General features: G+C 34.3%; 2 protein-coding genes across 2 annotated transcripts in view; one reads left to right on the top strand and one right to left on the bottom strand.

Annotated features, from left to right (window-relative positions):
* LOC129800395 (ATP-dependent RNA helicase DDX54) overlaps positions 1-6,978 on the top strand; it is a 16,114-nt gene extending 9,136 nt beyond the window's left edge. The window contains exon 2 of the mRNA XM_055844740.1: positions 6,377-6,978. Coding sequence (XP_055700715.1) covers positions 6,377-6,955 — 579 coding nt within the window. The 3' untranslated portion in view covers positions 6,956-6,978. The remainder of the gene's footprint in view (positions 1-6,376) is intronic.
* LOC129800402 (diuretic hormone receptor-like) lies at positions 6,955-24,388 on the bottom strand. Its single transcript, XM_055844751.1, has 4 exons — positions 23,807-24,388; positions 15,630-16,180; positions 11,747-12,168; positions 6,955-7,031 (listed from the first exon to the last, which is right to left on the bottom strand). The coding sequence occupies exons 1-4, from the start codon at positions 24,024-24,026 to the stop codon at positions 7,016-7,018; spliced, it is 1,209 nt and encodes a 402-aa protein (XP_055700726.1). The 5' UTR covers positions 24,027-24,388; the 3' UTR covers positions 6,955-7,015.

The raw sequence follows: 24,388 nt of genomic DNA, 5'->3' as shown, positions 1-24,388 counted from the left end.
AGATTCCCTTCCCCTCTTGCTGCCAACACTCGCATATGACTTCGTCATGCACGCGTCTGTGTAAAACACTCTTAAGTTGATTCTTATTTGATGTTCCTTATGAACTTTTGCCATCGAAATCCATCTCGACTGAAGTATATGCCTTAAATGTAAGACAAAATCACTTACGCGGATTTATTCCCGACAATGGGAACAAAAAGATCCCCCATATGAGTAACAATTTCGTTTCAAAAATTACTTCGTCCACGGATACCGAAAATTTTTGGAACAAATATGTTACAGATGTAGGAATAATATTGTTATAAAAAATATGTACCAATTTGTTCCTGACAGTGGGAACAAAACAGCCGAGTGCAACAAATTCTGTTCCAAATTTCAAGAACAAACTTGTATAAAATGAAATCAACTCAAATTTATAGACATTCCACTGTATCAAAACGGTTCCAAAAGAAAACTAACAATTGTAACTGTATTTTGTAACGAAACTATAAAGAAAATTTTTTGGAACAAAAAAAATATCTTTTCTAGGTGCAAATCGATTCCAAAAAAAAATTGTTCCAAGGAAAATTTATTCCAATATTTTGGTCAGTGTTCAAAAGTTTTTACCGTGTAATTTAGTACCGTGACCGATTTAGCGGTCATCGGCAAGATCCAATCGTGAAGGATTCCATTTGAATTGATACATTTCATTTCTTCTATTTGAATTGATACATATGTTAAAGTACTGTATTCCCTGAAAAATTGAACTCAAAATTTTGAGTTTAACTGGTATTTTTCCTTTTTTGAAAATGTTGTTAAAATTTGAATATTTTTTTAAAAAAATAAGCGCAAAAGTGGAAGCTTGCCTTTTTATGGAATGTAGTACTCAATATTACTGATCAACGGTAAAAAAATGAAAATTTTTGAGTATGGGGTTTTTGAGAAAAATTAATTTTTAATTTTTTTCAAAAAAAAATTAAAAGACGGTTACAAAAAAACTTGAGCAGATAATACGAAAACTAGTATATCGTTTTAAAGAGTATAAAATTATCTTTCAAATAAAAAAAAGAGTAAGAAGAAATCTCAACCCGTTTGCGAGATAGAGCATTTTGAAATATTTGCCAAAAATCTCAATTGACGACCCCATAGCAAAAGAAAGCGGAATAGGAATAACAAGCGAAAAAATCCTCGGAATTTTCCACTATTTGCCTTAAAAAATTCCATAGGAATTTTCCATAATAGGTTCCAAGGAAAATTTAATGGATTTATGCTGGATTTTTCATATAGAATACATCCATGGAAATGCTCGTGGAATTTATGTGGGTTTTTCCACCAAAATAAAATGGAGAAAAAATGAAGCTGTCACATGCACCTCATGATTTTACTTCCGAATATTAAAGAAATAGCAAAGATTACGAGGATTATAATATGTTTTACTAAATCAGCAATAACGAATTAACACTTTAAGCAATAAAAAAATATTTTGTAAAAAAAAATAATTTTTTCGAAAATATTTATTAATTAACATAAAAACAGTATTATTTTAGGTTGGCGACCTATTTAATGTAATCACTTCATTATTATCTACACGAAACGCAGTATCGCATAATTAATTATATTATAAATGCCACATGAATCACTAGAAATGTTTGCGGAACCCCATAGCAAAATTCCGCAAAAATTCCAATGGAAAACTTGCGTCCAAATAGCTAAATTCGCTGGAATTTGACGCTAAAATTCCACTAAGTTTTCCTATGGAATTTAAAGCCGGAAATTCCATGGAAATCATAGTGCTCCATGGAATTTACTAGTACGACATGCTGGAATTCCAGCGTTAAATTCCGCGGTATTCCGCGGAAGATTTATATGGAAACTCACACGTGAAACGTCCGCGGGATAAGCTGGAAAAAACATATGGAAATTTCCACTATCTTTCCATAGTGTTTTATATGGATTTTTCCACTAGTTTTCTGAAATGTCAAACAAATAAAATGGTGTTGCGGCAACTTTTAGAATTTGTTTCCAAACCTTCCGCAAACATTTCTAGTGATTCATGTGGCAATTATAATATAATTAATTATGCGACACTGCGTTTCGTGTAGATAATAATGAAGTGATTACATTAAATAGGACGCCAACCTAAAATAATACTGTTTTTATGTTAATTAATAAATATTTTCGAAAAAATTATTTTTTTTTACAAAATATTTTTTTATTGCTTAAAGTGTTAATTCGTTATTGCTGATTTAGTAAAACATATTATAATCCTCGTAATCTTTGCTATTTCTTTAATATTCGGAAGTAAAATCACGAGGTGCATGTGACAGCTTCATTTTTTCTCCATTTTATTTTGGTGGAAAAATCCACATAAATTCCACGAGCATTTCCATGGATGTATTCTATATGAAAAATCCAGCATAAATCCATTAAATTTTCCTTGGAACCTATTATGGAAAATTCCTATGGAATTTTGTAAGGCAAATAGGGGGAGGCTTTGAACTTTCGCACACAAAAATGATGTTCAAGTTCAGTGATTTATTCTGATTACCATGCAAACCGTATGGATTCTCCAACTATGCCAAAAAAATGTCTTACTTATAAGGTTCATAATCCCACCAAACAAAATCCCAGGAAATCCTTAGATTTTCCTCCAGAGGAAAATGAAAATTTAATGGCGATTTGTCCGATAGATGAATCAAGTTTCTATTATCGCACACGATTCACGCCATCATTGAACACCCCATTTTCACCGTAAATTTTGCACCGGACACTAAAAGTTGCACATCATTGTTTAAAGGGAACTTTAATCTACTTGATTAAACCATTTTTATAAGGAATAAAACATTTTAATATCACTTTTTTGGAACTTTTCTGAGAGATGTTTTATTGACATTAAAAACCATTTTTTTGCTTGATTCTACGAGAATTTCACTCCGGAAACGGTTAAATCTGATGAATACTTTCTTGAAAAGTCCAAATATCACTAAATTTACACGAATCAATAAGTTTTTAAAGCTAAAAATTGACTAAAACTCTGCAAGCGAGAAGACCACACAAGATTCCACCATTCCTCCACGGAGCCGGATATGCACAAAAACGTTTGAATGCGCATCATTGAAGATTTCTCTGTTCCTGCAGCTGCAGGAATCGGGATTTAGCACAGATATTGAGCTTCAGCAGGTGAACAAGCTAAAATTTTCACAAAACATCTTCTTACGGACAATTTCTTTTCTTTGTCATGCAAAACAACACAATAGTGAGGTTATGTCAAAGATTGTCAAAAAGCAGTTGTAAACTGTATGAGCTTATTGCAGATGTGATTCTTTCATTGCACATTCAGTTTGTGCAAGCGTGAAAAATATTTTTATATCAAAGAAATGCAAAATTGCTTAATAATTACTCAACTGCAACCTATTTGAGTCAAATTAATTCTTGTTTATCAACTTTACGATTTTTAAGTTTTCCTTTTTAGTGGTGGATCAAATCGGTAGATTACAATAGATGTGAATATGAGGGATCGCATCTAAAATGAAGTTTCTTGGAAAATGTGAGAGAAGTCATGTCTTCTATGTGCGATCGATGAATCTGAGTCAAGTTTGTGAATTTTGTTCCATCCACAAAAAATGCCTGTTCAGCCTAAAAGATTTTTACTTAAATCTGATTCCTAATAACCCTTCTACCCTCTGTGATAGTAGTTTTTCAGAAAAGTGATATTAATTCTGCACAATCGTATGAAATATTGCACAGCAAAATTACAGTTTTGGACCTGTTTTTAATTTTTGTTTCCTAAAACTAGGGGAAAAGGATTAGACTCCCAATTTTTTCAGGAAAGGTGTGATTTAAGACTAGCTACTAAAATATATAGCCATCAGTGAAAGTTATAAAGTAATACCGGTGAAATTCGAAGTGTCCGATGGTAGCGTATGTGCGAAACATCAAAGCCTCCCCCTAGTGGAAAATTCCGAGGATTTTTTCGCTTGTTATTCCTATTCCACTTTCTTTTGCTATGGGGAAGGTTTGAAAACAAATTCTAAAAGTTGTCGCAACACCATTTTATTTGTTTGACATTTCAGAAAACTAGTGGAAAAATCCATATAAAACACTATGGAAAGATAGTGGAAATTTCCATATGTTTTTTCCAGCTTATCCCGCGGACGTTTCACGTGTGAGTTTCCATATAAATCTTCCGCGGAATACCGCGGAATTTAACGCTGGAATTCCAGCATGTCGTACTAGTAAATTCCATGGAGTACTATGATTTCCATGGAATTTCCGGCTTTAAATTCCATAGGAAAACTTAGTGGAATTTTAGCGTCAAATTCCAGCGAATTTAGCGATTTGGACGCAAGTTTTCCATTGGAATTTTTGCGGAATTTTGCTATGGGGGAATGAAGCGCGAGACGCCATCTTTGACGCCATGTGTCTCCGGCCAGGAATTTTTTTTTGTGCGAAAAAAAATAGGGGTATATTATTTTATCGTGTACTTTAACATATGTAAAATTCAAAAACATCTAAGACCATTAAGGGTACCCCTATGGTTGTCTTGAGATGGATCAATCTGTTTTGAAGTAATAAACCGTTTCATAACCGATAACCAAGTTTTATTTGAAAACCAATTATTACTCTTAAATAGACGATGTTTTGAGTGATTTATAAATCGGTATAAATCGGTTGTGAACCGGTAAATGGTACATAATACGAAAGTACTTTTAACTCTTTCCGGACCGCAGCATATGCTGCAAGCCAATTTCATAATTTTTTAATCAAAAATATCTAAGCTCAGGAATTAATTGAGGTCCTACAAAAAATATCTTACATTTGGACATCCTTATAGTTTGTAATCATCCAAAAGAATTGATTTTTTCTCAGTTCTGAATAATTAAAAAACATTGTTTTTCATAGAATATTCATTTATGCTGCTTTGGGTACTCAGAGTCCCAAAAGAGACGAAAGAGTTAAAGTATCATTTATATCACGAGTTTGAACATTTCGCAAGACTTGGGACATTTTGCCACTTCTTTTTTCTTCGCGAAAATTTCTTACAGAATTTGTATTTTTTGAGAGCCTCTGAAAAACTCCCGATGTGCCAGTTTCCATTTAGAAATGAATGAATATTATCTTCGGCATAAATGGGACTGACCACAATTTGAATCGATTAGGACAAATGTACCACATTCATTCAGGAAGATAATGAGCTAAGCATTCTAAACATAGCTCTCGCTCGCTCAAATATCTTCAACTGAATCTGAGATATCGTCGATTGCGGCTACCTCTGTCGTATCTGCATTTGTTTTGTATTTGCATTCGGAGCAACTACAATACAGACGTCCCCTCTTGCGTGAAATGCTGACACAAAAGAAAAGCAGATACGACAAAGGTAGCCGCAACCGACGATATACCACTCCAAACCAGAATCAATTTTCATACAGGCATAAAGTTGCTTCATCTACATAAATGTGGACAAAATGTTGCTAAAATGACTACAGCGCCTCTGGTCTTGGTTTTTCTTACTTCACATGTTTTAGAATGTTGTTAGCCTTTCGAAGGCCTTTCATTTTCTAATAGTGAGGAATCAAATCGGTTCAGTAGAAACGGAGTTATGGGGTTTTAAGTACCAAAAAAAGACAAAAAAGGGTCTGCCTAATCGTTTTCAAAAATCATGGCTTCTTTCCTTTGAAGCATGCTTTCAGATATTTCAGAACATTCAACTGGTTCTCCTTCCATTTTTCCCATCATTCATTCACCTTTTCCGGCTGATTTATGCATTTGCTGAGTGAAAACCCTGTTACAATGCTTCTGAAAAAAAAAACACACACAATGCGAATGAATTTCCTTGGGAAGTGTTCATGAATCTCTTGTTTATCTCACCAAACTCTGTTGTGTTTAGAATAAAAAAAAAATCTCGCGAGGAATGCTTCTCATGAGAATCTCCATTCCTTCTCTTCTTCTTTTTTTTATTGTTTCTGGTGAAGAAAATCTCCAATTTCCGTTCTGCACGACAATTTTATGACTTCCCGGAAAATTCTATTTATATTGAAACTCTTATTATTTATTATTATGTATAGAAAAAAAGCAGTGAAATATTATGTTAATCTTGACTTTGGACTGGAGGACGAATATTTTTTGGGGGGTTTTCTTCAATAAATTCTTGGTTGATTTATTTATTTTTTGTTATACTGCGAAATTATGCTTTTATTTTATCTCGGGGAAAAAATAAAGTAAACTTGGTGCTTTGGCCTGAGATAAGATGAGGCTGGAATCTTTGGGAAGAGGCGTCGGGGGGAGGTGGAGAGGATATCTTTGGAGATTTCTGTGGCCTTGTTTGCTTGGGATTTGTGTCTCGAGCGTCTGATGATGTTTACCTGGAAAATAACAGAGGTATGCTGGGTGTTTGCAGATGGTGGAGAAGAAGAAGACACAGAAAGATCAACCGTGGATACCATATCATTCAGCTGATAAGCATACGGAAGATGGCCTGGCGGTGAATTCTTTCAGTCGCGAAGCCAATGAGGCTGTTCTCAATGTGGCTCCGGACAACAATGAGGGCATGCAGATTGCCCGGAAGCTGAAGAAGTGGGATCGTGTGAAGAAGAAGATGGTACCTGTGCAGGATCCGAGGGAGGGAAAGATCCGAACGGAATCGGGAGTTTGGATACCGGCAACGTACAAAACCAATCGGTACGAGGAATGGAAGGAAAGGACAAAGATTGAGGAGAGTCAGAGAGATGATGAAGATGCACCCAAGATGGAGAAGTATCCGACGAAGCAATGGGCCAGGCACAATGTCAATGTGAAGATGAAGAAGCGCAAAGCCGATCTAGATCTCAAGGATCCGGCACAGATTGTAAAAAAACGCATCCGCTTGGAAAATCTCAAGAACAAACAGATGCAGAATCAGAAGAAGAATGCTGCCAAACGCAAGATGGGACTCTTCAAGCATGGCAAAGGTGGAAAGGGTGGGAAGAAACACAAATGAACAATAAAGTTTTGTTTTATTTATTTGCAATCTTTTGATGGTTTTTCTGTCGATGATGCTTCAGCACAGTTGGGCACTGCAAAGAGATCAATATATTTTGAAAGTCATTGGGTGTGCTTTTCTGGTGTCAGTAGAGTGACCAGACGTTCCCAATCATCCTCAATAACCCAAACAGATTATTATGCAATTGACAGATCTCAATGCAGCTTCATGATTTCCCTTCCAAAAATAACACAAAATCTTAATAAATTTTCCTAAGCAAATTACTGGGCGAGCTATCTTACAAGAAATCTTTGCAGTGACGTAAAATGTATTATCTTGATTTCTCTGGGCGTCAGATGTTAAAAAACAAAATATTTTTAGGAGTCATAAGATGCGGGATTGATGAGATTGAGGAGGAGGCAATATTACTTGGTGTAGGCTGTATTTTTGCATAAAAGTTTATTATTGACGTTAATCATACAGCGTGATATGTTATGAAATATATTTCCTGAAAAGATTTATTGCTGCTCTTCCGAATTTCCTCATTTTCACGCTTTATTATTTAGCACAAACTCTAACAGGCTATCATACAAAATATTCGTACATTTTAGTACAGATCTGAGATATTTAGTACAGAAAAGAAGAGTGGGTACTCTTCGTGAACATTCGTGTTAATTTCGTTATTTTGAGAGTCTCACACGAAGAAAGAGAACCTACTGAGGGCTACTCTGAAAAAAAAAAAAATGTTTTGTCAAATTAACAAGATAAGTTTGTAAAAAGGATGTTCTTCCATACAGAATATGGAAAAGTTTTGTCAAATCGGTGGCCAACTGGATCTTGTTAAAAGTTTGTCAAAAGGGTGTTTTTCTATATAAAATGCAAGAAAAAGTTTTGTCAAATTGGTAAATAACATCCTTTTGACAAAATTTCAACAAAATCCATTTGTTCATTTAACAAGATGTTTTCTTCAGAGTAGTTAAACCAGTTTAGCTAAAGCGATCTTCAGACTAGAGGCTTAGCTCAGTTTGCGAAGGTCTCAAATCCTAAATAGCTAGCAATTTATTGCTTTAAATTGAATTAAAATGAATAGATTAAATTCAATTAAATTAGTTAAAATTGAATTTAAATTGAATAGTTGAAGTGCACATGGCAATTGGTTGAAATCAGTGGCAAAGACAATCAGAGCCAGTGCCCCGATAGCTCAGTTGGTAGAGCATTCGCCTAGATAGCGAGAGGCCCCCAGTTCAAGCCTGGGTAGAGGAGGGAATGTTTTCCTGTCTCTATTTGGGTTAAATTTGTGGGTTGGGAATCACTTGTTCTGATTGTCGCCTCACTGTGCACAAACACAAATTTTTTTGTCTCGCAGTCTTCGCTCCTGCTACTGCGAGGCGTTCCGCCTCCTCATTACCCTCTATACCGCAGTTTAGTTCTATGCCGCAGTGCCCAGATACCCAGAGTGATCTCACAGTGGAGCGAAGCCATTTCTATCATTTTTCGGCACTCAAGCACCAACGAAGAGCGGGAGTTATAACCTGAGATGGATAGTAAAGCAATTCTTCTGTCAGAAAATAGGTTTATTCTCCGGTCAGAAATACCAGCCTCAATCAGACTCCGTACTCCAACCAGGATTGCTGTGACCTCAGCCTGAAATACTGTGGTATTCTGACCAAGAGACACCGACTCACAGAGTCCAAGTTCTGTATAGTAGTACCGGATCAATTTATTTTACAAGGAGGCCGAATGGCTGTTATACAATAAATCTTTCATTCATTCATTCAAAAAAGAAGCTGATGGGGCTCTCTATGTGTCAAGTGATAGAGCACTCGCTCTATGATGCAAGTGTCCCGGGTTCGAATCCCCTTTAGGTCACCAGGAATTTTTCTGGCGTTAAAGGTGTTCGGATTGCATCCAGTGAGCTTCACTGCACTTGATTCCACAGGCATGGGACTGACAACCCCATCCCTATATAAGAAAAAATAATACTCTCTCCGTTCCGAAATAAGTCGTACGTTTGGGAAAAATTCTTGTTCCGAAATAAGTCATACGTTTGGAAAAAATGGGATTAAGGGAAAGTTTGTTGGTAAATGTTTTGTGTACCAACAATTATCTCTTGTAAAGAACTATTGTTGGTGTTCAGCACTAAAATTGGGGTTCAGCCTTCATGGTAAGTCGAGGAACGAATGTCTTAAAAATGTCTTTTGCGTTTTATTTTCAATCGAAATTAAGTGCAAAGAGGTGAGAGATAGAGACTTGGGATCTTTGGGGGACCCCCCCCCCATAAGTTGACTCTGGGATCATTAATGTGTCCCTACTTTTTCCCTGGCTCCTCCCTTTTCCCTGAAAAAAATCGCGACATGTTTTCGACCAATACCAAGAAACATGGTTTTGGATGGGAAGGGGAGGGGTGGGGGGGGGGGGAAATGAGGGACATAGTAATGGTCCCAAAGTCAACTTATGGGGGGGGGGGGGTCCGCCGAAGGTCTCAAGTCTCTATCTCTAATTTAGCACCCAGATATTCGTACACATTAAACAGAATGTTCTTTTTATTGCTTATTCTTCAAAATTTGAGCAATGAAAAATGTCATATCGGTAATGTTGAGTTCTACTTGTGAATACTAAAAATTTAGAACAAATTCTAGCCTGTAATGTTAATCACAGTCCATTTTTTAGTAATTAACTATCTACCGGAGCTCTTTGAAAAAAACGCGAAAAATGAACAACTTCAACATATCGATTCCTCAACTTACCATCGTCGTAGGATCCCCATATTATCCCTGAACATGGAGGATAGTCCATACATAAGATATTTACAAATAACAAAAACATTCTCTGAAACCGTTCCTTAACCCCTAGTGTTTCCCCAAACGTACGACTTATTTCGGAACGGAGGGAGTAATTGATGTCCCGAACTCCCCTTCTGGGAAGACCTAGTTCCTTCATGGAATGTTGTGCCACCACTACTTCTATTATTATTAATAAAAATGCTTGCTATTCAATATTTCGAGACATTCGGAAAGGGGGTTAATCTCCTAGTCTGATACGCGTATTAGGAAGCTACCGAGAATGCCCGGGAACTGGGAACCCTCAATATAATTTGAGGACACACGGATTTTGTCGCTGAAATCAGAACTTTAACGAATTTGATTTTTATATCAGATACCCTGTAACAGAGAGTGACAAGGGTTCGATTCGATTCTTGTGTCCTTCGCTCCTGCAGAATTAGGAAGATCAAGGCAGATATCGATAAAATTTCTAAGCTTAATTCATTGGAATTGGTTTACGTTTGGAAAGATTTGAAGAGAATAATTCAAGTTAAATTCAAGAATGTTTCAATTTTATTCCATTAAAAAATGAAAATGAAAAGACTTTATCCTGAACATTTTTTTAGAACACGACTGCTCTCAAATGCTTCTGCGTTATCGACTCTTCTTTATGTGCGTTCCTGTCACGACAGGATGGTTTTGCAATACGGAGAGGACTAGATAAAACACGAGACAGAAAGAATACAAAGAAAAGTTGATAATGCAGAAACACTTGAGTTGAGAACAGTATTGTTCTAAAAAATATGTTCAGGAAAAAGATTTCCTCTTTTTATTTTGCGTTGGAATTGATTTAGTACAGAATTACCATAGCTATTTAGTACAGATCTGAAAGTTTTGGACAAAATAATAAGCTTGGAAAACCGAAAGTTGAAGATATCATCAATAAAAGGTTTAAAAAGTTCTTTTACAAGGACATAGTACGATAATTCTATGACAGTTTTATTTTTTCCATGCTACTGAATAATTTCCAACGAGGTATTGAATTTAGCAAATATGACGTGAAACATATATTTGGTTTTAGTTATAAAGCCTCTGATACTGCTTGTACTAAATATAATATTAAGAAAAATAATACTATAAGAACTATTTTACTAAGCTTTAGAGAGCCCAATAAAATTTAAAACTGTAGTAATTCTGGTTTTAAATATAAATAAAAGTGAGTACTAAATCTGTCGTATCTTTTATAATATGTGGCATTTTGTACTGAGATCTCAAATTCGTCTTGATATATATCGACGGTTCCATTCCATACTATGTTATCTCAGAATGACAACTTTTCAGAAGAGCCATTTGAAGTTGGCGATTTCCTATGCTGCCCGTGTAACTTTTTTTTTGAAAGTCTTTAATATACCCGAACATCGGATGACCACCAAATTTTCACCAGTTTGTTGTAGATCTCGGTCTCAGGAACAACATATCTCTCGGAGTAAGATAAAGAAGTAATATAAAGTAATATAAAGACTTAGCATAGTATGAAATGGAGCCGTCGATATGTAGTTAGATCCTAATTCTTTTTAAAGAGAAACTTTTGATAAAGTTCGCTATCGGTTGCCACAAAATTGGATTTCAATTAGTACTAAAATATAAGTGTAGTAAATTTATTAATAATACTCGTTTCTTATTTTCTTATTACTTCATATCTTATAATTTTAAAAGTATAATATATTTTAGACCACTGAATAATTTAGTACATAACAGAAAAGTGCCAAATTTTTAAATATGCTTATGTCCTAATAGTGAAGTTCTCAATAATACGATTTTTTGTTTTTGTTTTTTTTACTTTGCTCCTTTTTAGTACACAGACATGTACTAAAAATTCCTTTTAAATTTGTATAAGAGAGAACATTAATTAACAATTATACCACGCAATTACGGTTGTAACCCTAAATGTTTTTTGAATTTAGGAATGATCTCCTATGTTCTAAAACCTATTCTGATGCCTTTTGGTCACTCTACTTGATACTACTCCAGAAATTTTAGTACTTACTTTTGGAATCTATGAGCGATGTTTCCCCTGATATTTCTCTTATCTCGCCATTTGTTGAATCTGTGTCTCATGGCATTTTGCACTTCGGAATTTAAGAAGCAGTAGAACAGGGATACAGAGAATCCCTGACTGCTGAGCAAAATGGCGCGAACAACGGCAAAAATGTAGCTTCCAACGCCCTCTGATGGTCCCGAAAGCACAATTAGGTACGTTATTCCTAGCAATGGCATCAGTACAAGGAGGGCTTTTGAGGCCTTCCGATACTGCTTTGTCTCGCTATTTTCTGCCGATCGTAGCTTTGTGATCAATACCCACATCACGCGCACCAGGAAGATGAGATTGGCCAGGAGGGCTGTGCAGGCGGGAAGTTTGCAGATCCAGTCCACGAGAGACTCACGCATCCACGAACATTCGAGATCGAGCTGGAATAGTTGGGTGTTAGTCAGAGATGATGATTAATGTTGGCTTTTAGGGGCGCTAATTGGATGAGAATTAGCATTGACATTTCGCATGCTTAAAGTTAACTTCTGGCAGAAAACTAAATATTTTGACTCTTCGTCGTCTAATGCTCCTAACAGTACAGTGTTGTACACATCAAGTTTGCAAAGAAGCTTATAGTTCCCAAGTAGCAATTTCTTACCAATTGGAAAGTTTACGTGAGGAAAAGGTAAGTTTTAAGTTATTAATATTGCCTTGAAGAGAACATATTTTAAAATTCAAAGTCCAAAATTGGAATGAAATTGAGTTACATTTTCTTATCAAATTAGAGCCTTCACGTAAGGGAAAAGTATAATAATCGTCATACTGAGGTAATTTTACTAACCAGAGACTCAAACATAAATGGTCATAATTGTATAATCTTTATGAGGATTACGAATATTATGTATATTTAGATAGCTTCAATTCTTTTTAAGGGAATAAATGCCATTAGGCTTCAGGATCTCTACAATGTGTTTCAAAAACGCTGTATTTTTTTTTATTTAAAATTATTTTATAGTTTCCGGAATCCAAGTCCATTCACGACGAAGGACTGGTTTCAGCTCGACGACAGCTTAGTAGTTTTTAGTCCTGATATTGGCTAATAAAATTCTCCAAATAGAGAAGTCGGGCGGACTTGCGTCCGACGACCGTGGAGGCCATTGTGTGTTTAAAACGAACAACAAAACGTTGTTTTTAAGCTAAATTGGTATGGCGCGCAGTGTCTTGTTGGGATATCTACTAAAGACGGCCATTCCCACGGCTTAGGAGTTCCTTTCTGGTCAATTTTCTAATACACATTTCTAATCATTTTGACGTCATAATTCAAAAACTCCAATGGAAAACAACAATCTGCGGTCATGGAAGTCCATGCCATATAAAACGATGGTCCTTGACTTCTGATAATCATACGAAAGTCATATAACAGTCACGCGAAGCAACTCCTTCATCTTAAACCGTTTTAATACTTTAAAATCTTAAATAATTACCGTTTTTTATACTTTACAATTTTTCTTTACTTTAAGATTGATGAGACAGTCTACATGGTATAAAATAAAATTTTGATTGCAGTTTGTGATTTTATTTAGGTTGGCAACGCTTAGTAACTTTATTGTCACTTTGCTTACTCAAAAATTACCTGTACCACAAGAACTTTTCAATGATGGATGGCGTCATAAGCCATTTTTTACACGTTCAATTTGGTCGCGAGAAAAACCTGTGTGTATGATAATGTGTGAGAATGACTGTTAAGTGAATGTTTCCAGGCTGAATCCTGTGGGATCTGTATGAAAATTTTTTTTTCTCTTTGCCCGATAAATGATCTTTACTCGTTCTTGGATGCCCAGAATTCTTGTGAACGTGATGCAACGTTGTTTGAATTGAAAATGCTCGCGATTAGTTTAATAAATTCGGATTTATTTCACTAATTAAAAATGGCGTGTCTTTGCGACCGGTGATGATGCAAGAGAGCTTTTTAAGGTTAGGATGAAAGAATGAAATATCACTCTTTGTTAAGAAGAAAATGACTAAATTCAGGATGAAATGAAATTTAAATGAAACTTAACGGATTCTCATGGAGCTCGTCTCCAAAATTAATTATTTCCTGTTAAGAGTCACAACCTAAAATAATTCTGGATCAAGGATCAAAATACTTGGTTTATAAGGTAAGTGTACCAGCGATCGTCAGTGTTCCTCGGATCGGAAGGTTGTCCCGCGTATCGGCATCCCAAAATAAAATGCACCTTTGAAAATTATTCACTGTATTTTAGTAATTTTCTTTAGCAAGATGCATCACGTTAGTTCATATTTAATGTACAAAACCAATTTTCTTGTCGAGTTTCAAACAAAATTGCTATTATTTACATAATTTATTGTATCACTGTATCAGAGTCTTAGCAAAAAATCCGCCATTCATCACTTTCTTAATATTTCACGCGAGAATTTGTCTGCAAGAATATGAGGAATTATGTTTGATTAAACTTATTTACAAATCTGTGTTGATTAAAAAATGAATATTCAATGACTCTAATTTTACTATCAATACACTTTTTTAATTATTTCGGCAAGAAATATTGAAAATAAATTATTTTTTGCGAACAAGTACATTTTCTTTCATCTGTTCCTCGAATCGGCAGATTTTTTTCGTAGAAAATTGCGCTCAGCTGTCATCTTCACACCCATTATTAGATGTTTTTATTGTGATAGAACAATTTACCAGTGAAAGTTTCATTAAATTCAACAATTTTAGAAGTTGTATCATGTGAATACACAGTGCACAGTGTAAGGATGACAAGGAAGCTTCAGTGAAGCCTTGTAGAGTGATTAATATTCCAAGAAAGCAGGAGAATTCTCATCAAAAACATCTGCCGATCCGTGGAACACCTGATTAAGTCCCTTCCGATCCGCGGAACACATTGCATCCTTACAATTACACCTATATATTATTAATTTTCGTAATTAGCTAAAGTGTCAATACACGAAAATGATTAAATGGATCACTAATATATAAATTGGCATGTAAAAAAATACCAAATAGTGTTTTGGAACTCATATTCATTCAACTAAATATGGAGCACGTCTCATAACATTCCGATCCGTGGTACACTTCCCTTAATACCTTTTTTTGTGATAATTCTTGCACGTCAAAGTTCAATTATTCATATTAAAAGTATTGAACGCCGTGATACTTTCAAAGAATCATATTTTGGATCTTTTGAAAGAGGTTAGCATTTAAGTCTATACTTCGGGAGATAAAGTAATTAAAACATTCATAAATGTTCTGCTTCAGACACTAAAATTTCACGAATATTGTAAGGCTATTGTGGTTATATTTACAGAACAAGGACCTATGAACAATTGAAGGCAAATACTTTCATCTGTGACACCCATATTTGTTATATTTAGCTGTATTTTAACTAATATTTCACACACTGCCATCAGATAATGAAAAGCACCATAATAGTAAGCTTTCTTTAGTTAATCTTACGTTTTTATGACTTATGAATTATCAATTGTGTTATTATCACTTGACGAAAAAACAACTTAAACATTGTAGTATTTTGCTACTTGGGTTGATTCCGTGTTAAAATCTTTAAGTGCTTTTCCTCTTTACCTAGATATATTCTTGTTTGAATAACATTCTTTACGACATCAATCTAATAAACCTAAAATGATGAAAAGACCTAAACTCAAAAAATCCAAATAGTAATGGAAAGTCAAGTTGATCTGGGAATTGAATTTAAAAGGGTCTCTAATAAAAATCTCTTTAAACAATAGCATCATCAAACAAAGATTTGAAGAGAACTTTATGGCTCTAGAAAGGTCTTTTTTGCAAAAGCTCCTGAATAATTCACAATCAACATCCCAAAATTGTCCCATTGGACAAAGTGTTTTAGTGTCCACTCACCCCGGTCATTTTGTGTGGTGTCAAAGGTGTTGAGGAGGCTGCCTTAATGATGGCCCAAATAGCTACAAAGCCAAACGGAACTCCCCATCCGAGGGTCATGTACAGTCCCACGTGAGGATTGCTCCGCGAAAAGGTCTTCACCACCAAAGTGTACAAATACAATCCTTCCACCATCATCCAGAAGAAGTTGGTCAGCGTGAAGTAATTCAGGAGGATCACTATGAGCGTGCAGGCAGCATTTGAGGTGGAGTGGGTTAGCTGGAGAGCAAGGGCAATCAGCCAGACTATCACGGATAGGATGTAAGTAACGAAGAGGTTGCCGTGGATTGTGTTTCTGAGGCATCGGAGTTCCTTGAAAGTGAAGAAGATCAGTGTGGCCAGGAAGAGGGTGCTGAGGCTTAAAATGTAGCCGATGCAGTAGATGTAGGTTGGGAGGTCTACATGAGGCTCAAATTCAGACACAACTGTATCCCGTACAATGTGAGCACAATCCTCGTAGTTTGTGTAATTGTCCCATTGTCCACTTAAATGGCAATATCTTGTTGCGTTCTCTGTTTAAAAGCAAAGTTGTGGAAGACTTATTGACTTATACGGGCTATAGATTTAAGGTTTATCTCTATGGATTAACAGTTCTTAAAATTAAACTTACATATTTTTTAAGGATTCAGACATATTCTTGAATTGGGCTAAACTTCCAACTTGCAACTCGTATAAGGTTTATCTATATGGTTCATTAAATGTCCTAATTTCTTAACAACCAAGATTTTTGAGAAAATTTTGATTTAAGATTAAACTTGCAATTTTTTCAGGATTAAGAGGTATTCTGGAACGGGACTAAATTTCGAGATTGAAACCCGTATAAGGATAATCCGTATGAATTAACTATTATAATTTCTTAAAATGTAAGATTTTAAAGTAAATTTTAACTTAAGCTTATACTTGCATGTTATTGAGATTTAAATATATTTTGGAACTGGGATAAATTTTCAGCTTCAAACTCGTATAAGGTTTATCCATGTTGATTAATTGTTCTATTTTCTCAACTGTTATCTAGATTTTTAGAACATTTTGACTTAAGATTAAACTTGGAAGTTATTTAGGATTTAGGGATATCCTGGAACTGAACTTACAGCTTAAAACCTGTATAAGGTTTATCCCAAATGAATACCCTGTCATAATTTCTAAATAAATTTTTTGCTAAAATTTTATTTTAAGGTGTAGTATCAAATGTATTTAATTGGTTAGATTTTGAAAAAGAAACCTGCAATAGCCTGTTGTTTGGAATCGGACCTTCAGGAAGGCTAAACTTTAAGCTTGAAGATTTCTCTCTAATGCCGGCTTCAGACTGGAGGATTTACATAACAAGTAATTTTATTGGTTTTTCAAAATCTAATGAGTCATTTGCCCTTATAATCTAATCCTAAACAACAATTTTCTAGAAAATCGTACCTAATTAGGAATTAGAAGAGTTAAGCCAGATGGCTAACTCTTAGGTCTGAAGCCCGTATAAGATCAATATTACAGCATTTGTACAAACACATTTTGTCGGATTTAAAATCAAAGAACCTCAAGACGTTAATTAACGTAAAGCGTAATTTTACAGGATTATTAAATACCTAAGGTTATTAAAATCGTTTAAGAACAGCCTTTAATGTTAAAGGTTTTCAACATCTTTGAAAATTTAAGATAGATTTAGTTGTTTTAAAATTGAAACAATCTCTAAAAATTACTCTGACTATATCATGAGCCCTTGTCAAATTTTTCTTTAGGTTTGTAAATTAGGCTTAATTAAACTTAGTTGAACCTTTTGCAATTATACGGTTTGTTTTTTTTTACTAATCAATGAAACTTGATAAAAAGGCTTAAGGAAAGCCATGTACATGCAAAAAATATTTCAATTCTTCAAATTTTGGAATAGATCTACCTAGATCTGAAGTAAAAGAACTACAAGACGTTATTTTAACGACCGTATAGAACGATTTTTCGGGTTTAATAAAAATTCAAGATTACAAAAATCGGTCAGGACTACCCTTAATTGTTCAAGTTTAATCAAATCCTTGCAAAATTCCGATTTGAAATATTTGAAAATTGAAAAATCGTTAAGTGCTTCTGAAGCTTTTACAATTTTAGAAGTATTGCCTGGCTATACTCAAAATGAAAGAACATTAAAATTTATATTTCCTAGGATTTTGTAAATTTTATAACAATTTAAAAATGTAATAAAGCCCTTATTACATTGTAATACATCTGGCCATAAGCAGTTTCAAAAGTTTTTTTTCCTAGAGTTTAAAAATAACAGAATTTTAATGTAAAATCTTAAAGTTACTCAGCATATTGAAATTTTAAAATATCGCTTTGATAGTTATATTAAATTAAATTTTATATTTTATTAAATTTTAATAATTTATACTTCATATTATTCAAGTATGAATTCTAGATATTATTTTTCAATTTTCTTTGAAATATAATACTTTATCTTTTAATAATAACATAATTAAAATAATATAAGAATATAATTGTAGTTGAACACAAAGTAGAAAATTCTTAAAATGTTTTATAATTATAATATATTAATTGGAAGTCGTAGAAAATCGTAGAGAATAATGGAACTGTACGATGATGGGCTTTCTCATGGCCTTACTTCGGGTTTAGCAGCATGTTAAGAACAAAATTATGCTTTGTCATTGTCTTTGGCTTTGTTTAATTTCGTTTAATTGCTCAATAAACTAATTAGAGTATTATAGCCAATTCGGCCAATAAAAAGTCTAAATATTTACAGAAATTAGTCTAAAAATAAAGGAAAAACCTTTTTATTTTCTTCTATTTGTCAAAATTTAATTTTTAAATTAGGAATCCTTTTATTTAAGTTTCAAGTGATCAAATTTGAAATTGTATTACTGACAAAATTAATAAAAATGCTGGCGACTTATCCTGAAATTATTTATCTAAATTATTTTGGATGAAAATATGAGTAGCAATCTATAATAAAGACTTCTAATAAAGAAACCGATTTGAATTCTTATGATACAATTAAGTGGCATTATGTCCATGACCTTACACCATTCCTATTGCTTCTAATTTATTCATACTTGAAAATATTTGCATATACTTAACCAAATAGAAAAACAACCTTTGAAAAATTAATTTTACCCAAAAATTGCAAATAAAAAGTCGGATTTTTTTTCAATGAAAAAATCACAAATTAGGAGTTTGCACAGCATTTTTCTTTACTTTATGAATAAAGATTCAATTGAAAGAAGATACACTATTTAAACAAAGCGAAAAACATCTTTTGTATTATCTATACATTAGTGTTTAATCAACCACGAATGTTTAATTTACTGATTAAATTTTTGCCATTCTGAGTAAAAGAGATTTTGCGTCACTTTTTAGCTTATTTAATTTTTCTATACAGTAAGAATCATCATTAATAAACGTGTGTAAGCTTATAGGAGCGGTGATTTTCTCTTTGTGAATTTGATTTGGATGCAATAACATATGGAATAAGTGTAAGGATATTGTAATGAATATGAAGATACAGTTTTGATACATCTGTTCATGTGATTTTTAAGAATTATTGTCTATCCCAATGTATTATTGACTATCCCAAAATATATCAAATTCATAAGAATTTTTTTATTCATTTTAAAAACATTAAGCGAGCATATTGAATTCTGGGATTGACCTTAAGGGAACATTATGTTAATTTTATATAAGCTATTAGGTGAGATTCTTAACAATCTCACCTACTATAATCCTAACAAAATTTCATGTCGTCCGATCGACCTCAAACTTGGCCAAAATGTGTTTCGCCACTTCCTGATCACGAATATATGGGGGGCTAAGTTACGTTCCCGGCCGGCCGGCCGGCCGCTCTTTGGAGCTTAATAGCTCCTAAACTAAAAAAGATATCGACTTGCGGTTTTCGGCAAAGGTTAAATATCGTATGAAAATTGCAACTTGGTGCATTGACTCCCCACCCCCCACCCCTCCTTCCGCCATTTTGAAGACCCCCCTTTTTTTGTTTTCTCAATAGCTCCGCCCCTATGGCATCGAACGGGCTCAAATATTAGTATGTTATAGCTGGGCCTTAGAGCTTTCCATTAGTACCAAACTTAAGGTCCCCCGACCCCCCTGACCCGAGCTATAAGGGTCCAAAAAATTTTTCTTAAAATGGCCATAACTCCGGTTCTAATTGTCAGAATTTAAAAAGTGAGGGCTTTTTAGAAAGCTCTCGTGAAATGCCACTTCCCCATCTAACATCGCAAGTTCATAAAACCACCGCTAGGGGCGCTTTTTTTAAAAAGAAAATTTTTAAATCTTAAAAGTTAAATAACTCAAAAATTCCATTGTGCATCGGGCTGAAAATTTAGTATGTTGTAGCCGTTGATTATACCTATCAAACAAAAAAAACCTTAAGTCGATCCATAACCCCTGACCCGAGCTATAAGGGGTCAAAGTTCGAACATTGACCGGCCTCTATCTCCGGTTCTAATTAACATAGCGACATAAATTTTACCTTTTTGGTTTCGTCTCGATGAGCACTTTCAGATGGAAGTTCAAAAAGTCACCACAGGTGGCGCTGTGATAGCGTCAAAATTCATCGAAATTCAAAGTCACTTTTCTCAAAAACGGCATTGTGCAAGTTAATGAAATTTTAGTATGTTGTAGTCCAGTCTAGGACGTTTCCAAAATGGTGCGTATGTGCGCTGTGGTTTCAATAGAACCGGAGATATGAGGGGTCAAAGTTCACGAAATTCAAAAAATCATATCTCCGGTTCTATGTGACCGATTTTAATGAATGAGGGCTTAAACGAAAGATCTCACCAAATGCTACAACTTTCTAGAATATTTGAACTTTGTGGGACCAACACCAGGGGCGCCACAGTCGAAAAACCAATTTCAATATCACATAACCTCAATTATCTCGACTGTCGCTGAACCGATTTTGATGATTACTTCGACATAATTGTAGAGGACATTTGTCTCTACATTTCGTCCATACATCATTTTCCGCTCAGACTACGCTATCACTCCGATTTTGCCGTTTAAGTGTGAAAAAATTGATTTTTCCCATAATAACGCTTTGAAATCACTCAGATGCCAATTTGACTGCCTCTACTCCACCAAGAGACTTAAAATAGGGTTTTAAATGAAGAGTCTCACAAAATACAACAATTCTTTGATATAGTTGAAGTTCAACAAATGACTACTTGGGGAACTCTGGATGAAAAAACGAGTTAAGAAACAAAAAACCTCGCTTATCTTGGCTTCTGAGTAATCGATGAGATCATGTTCTATGAGAAAATTATAGAGAACATTCTGGTCTACATTTCACCCATATATCACTTTTCTGTCAGTTCATCCAAATCCTTGATATTTTGGTTGAAATACAAAATTTGTATAATTTCACGAATTTGATTCAAGATAACTGAATGGCGTCTCCCAACTTCAGCTCTAAATCGAATTTGCATGCACTCCGAGTTAGCTCACGTTAAGAATCTCACCTACATAAGCTGGTTAGGATTATCTGTCCCTTTTAAAATTAATTTTACAAGTCATTGTAAATCAATACCACAGTGTTGTTACATCAATCCCATAATATTCTATTATTTCTCATTGTCTTAAATTGAATCCCAAGATCTTTTAGTATATATGGTCACAAAGTTCTAAAATCAATACCAAATCGTATCTAGTAAATATGCAGTTAATGGTAGGGGAGACTGGGGCAAAAAGTCACAAAACGGATATTTTATTTTTTTACAAGCTACCCGAGCACCTCCAAAATTTCTAATTAGCACAGTTTTATAGGAAATTTACCGCTCTATAACTCTGTGAAAGCCTTTTTTGTCTATTTTGTAAGGAAATATATTTATCGAGCAGTTTTCTAAAATGTAATTTTGCGATCATTCTCAAAAATGCTGGGGCAAATAGTATCAGGCATAAGATACTATCACATTTTGATTCACTTTATTACGGGATTCCGTAAATTTAAGTAAAATACCTAGATTACATATTTTCATAGGAAATTTATTCTTCTACACCTTTGTAAAACACCGTTTTCTCTATCTGAACGACAAAAACGCTTTTCAAGGTATTTTACAAAAAAAAACACACACACAAAAGACTGCAAATCATTTAACCAATGCAAACAACAAGCGGCAACACATAGCATTGACGCTTTTTACCGTGGAACATCAGAAATTGTTCCGGTTTTTGGTACTTTTTGCTCCATAGCTTTTGTTACTTTTTACCCCAAGTGGTCGTTTTTAATAAAAGGATTTCTGGAGAAAAGAATCTTTGTAAAATTTTAAAATAGATAGCGGATTCGTATTCAAGGAATATCCAGATAATTTTTGAAATATTAACCAGTGCATCAAATTTAATATAAGTAGCTAATAATTGATATCTTCTTCACGGAAAATATTTCAAAAATAGGGCTAAAAATTTCGATATTTTTTGTTTACTAAATTCCTTGTTCAAATTCTAACAAACTTACGACATTAAAGAAGACCTATGGAGGCTATCTATGGAAAAAATTTTAAGCCGCTATCTTATTTATCTTGGAAGATATTGAATTTTAAAATTTTCGATTTGTGACTTTTTGCTCCAGTCTCCCCTATTGTATCAGAAACAGAGACTTATTAGCTCCTTTCTTAAAAAGAATATTTTCAGACGAATTTTTGAACAATATTATAGGTTTTTGTTTAGAAAAATATAGAAAATTTCAGATAAAATGAAGAGATAGGGAGATAGTTTGTTTCAGGAAAATCTTCTTTGTGTTTCCCTTTGTCAATCATCCTTTAACTTGAATATTTTAGAATGTACCGTTTTTGAGAGAAAACGAATTTTATAAAATAATTGTACCAATTTCTTAAAGATCTTCGTCTTAATATTTCAATAAGCTAGGGTAAGTGTACCAAATTCCGGCCAGCTTGCAATTCCGGCCACATTTTTTGTTCCTCAAATTTCCATGAATTTTTAGTTTTTACATAGGGTGGAATCTACACTTATGGATGTTATATACACTTATGGACAACGCAAAAATCTTTAGTTATTACACTAAATAGATTTCGAAAAATCAAAAAAAGTGTTAATTACAACATAAACTAATAATTTTATAACTTTTGGAAATCTGTTTTACGTAAAAACTTAAGATTATTTCACGCTGTCCATAAGCATATAGCATCCATAAGTGTAGACTCCACCCTACTCTAGATATTCTACAATGCAAAAAATAATAAAAAAATATCGCTTCGACGAGCAAGATAATCTGAAAAAGACATTGGAAGAATTCTGGAAGGGCAAGAAATTATGAGAATGAAGGTGGCCGGAATAAGCCACCAATGCTATGTCAACATTTTTATTCCTTTTAAAATATATAAGGAATGATTTTAGAGAAAGTAAAGACGATAAACTGTTTACAAGGTTCCATGCAACACTCCTTATAAAAAAGTAAGAAAAAATTCAATTTGTATTAAGAATATTACATTTCAAACTTAAGACTTTAGCGCTTTCTTGCAACTATGTCGAGATTTGGCACACTTACCCTATATCAGAAACTTATAATGTCATGGTTCATGATTTTCTTTGGGAGAAATGTTCAGGAGCTTCAAAAAATCAAGGAAAAATATTCACTTATTGTTTTCAATCCCATTTTTTTCAGTTGCTCAATGATATCTTTCTCTATGATGCTTATAGCAAAAGCTGTGATTATCACCTAACGTGATTACACGATTATCTTTATATTTTTGCAAAAAAGTGTAATTCTTGCGTAGTGTTATAATATCATTAAATGTGTAATCCGTGTGCAAATAACTTATGTATTTTTCATAAAACATGTAGGAACGGGAAGGGTTGTAGGCTTCGCACACACTCTAGCTTCGAACACTTCATATTTGCCTATATTCCTTTAATGAATCTGAATTGTTTTTTTCAGAAATTGTATGACATAAGACTTGATTTTAAAATATATAGCCATAGGTCAGATTTATTAAAGGAATATGGGAAAATCTGAAGTATTCGAAGCCAGAGTGTGTACGAAGCCTGAAAGCCTTCCCTTATACCATTACCAAAACGCAGATTCCCTTCAACATGTTTAACTTTACACAGTACAATTTTTGTTTAACAACGTTTTTACCGTGTAGAAAGTTCTCAAGAATCCGTGAAGGACTTACGTGTCGTGTCGTACTTGACGCCTTTAAATTCCGCGAAACACGGCTGAACTGCCCAAGTTGCTGCGGGAGTTCGAGGCCAACAGAGAACAGAATCAAAGAATACTGGGCATCCTTCAATCTCCTCCGAGGACGTCTCAATAGCCGCCTGGAGGAGGCACTTGAGTTCCAGGGAATCATTAACACTATTCAGTAAACTCAAGTGCTCATCTGTGAAATTCATCCTGTAACTTTTATTAAAAGTTACAAAAACCGCTGATTCTTGTGAGAAATTCTTAGATCACTTGTTCACATTTCTGCTTTTTGGTCACTGATAAATCCAATTACAGAGAAATCAACTCCAATCTTCAATCACTAGCCAATAACCCGGAAGAAAAGCTCGCAGAAGGAGATCGAAAAAAAGCGCGCGATCGCAAATTGAACGCAGAAGTGCGACTGCCTCGGGCAGCTAGAGATCAAACTGAGATTCGTGGCACCAGAAAGATAACTGAGAGATGATCAGGAGTCTGCTTGTGGCTCATCGTCATAACTGATAAGAGTACTTGTTCGGATTTGAACTACTCGCGTCTCTGCACTTGGCGCATC

This window comes from Phlebotomus papatasi, chromosome 2 (genome assembly GCF_024763615.1).
Source record: "Phlebotomus papatasi isolate M1 chromosome 2, Ppap_2.1, whole genome shotgun sequence".
Lineage (NCBI taxonomy): Eukaryota > Metazoa > Arthropoda > Insecta > Diptera > Psychodidae > Phlebotomus > Phlebotomus papatasi.
This window is presented reverse-complemented; position numbering and strand designations above follow the sequence as displayed.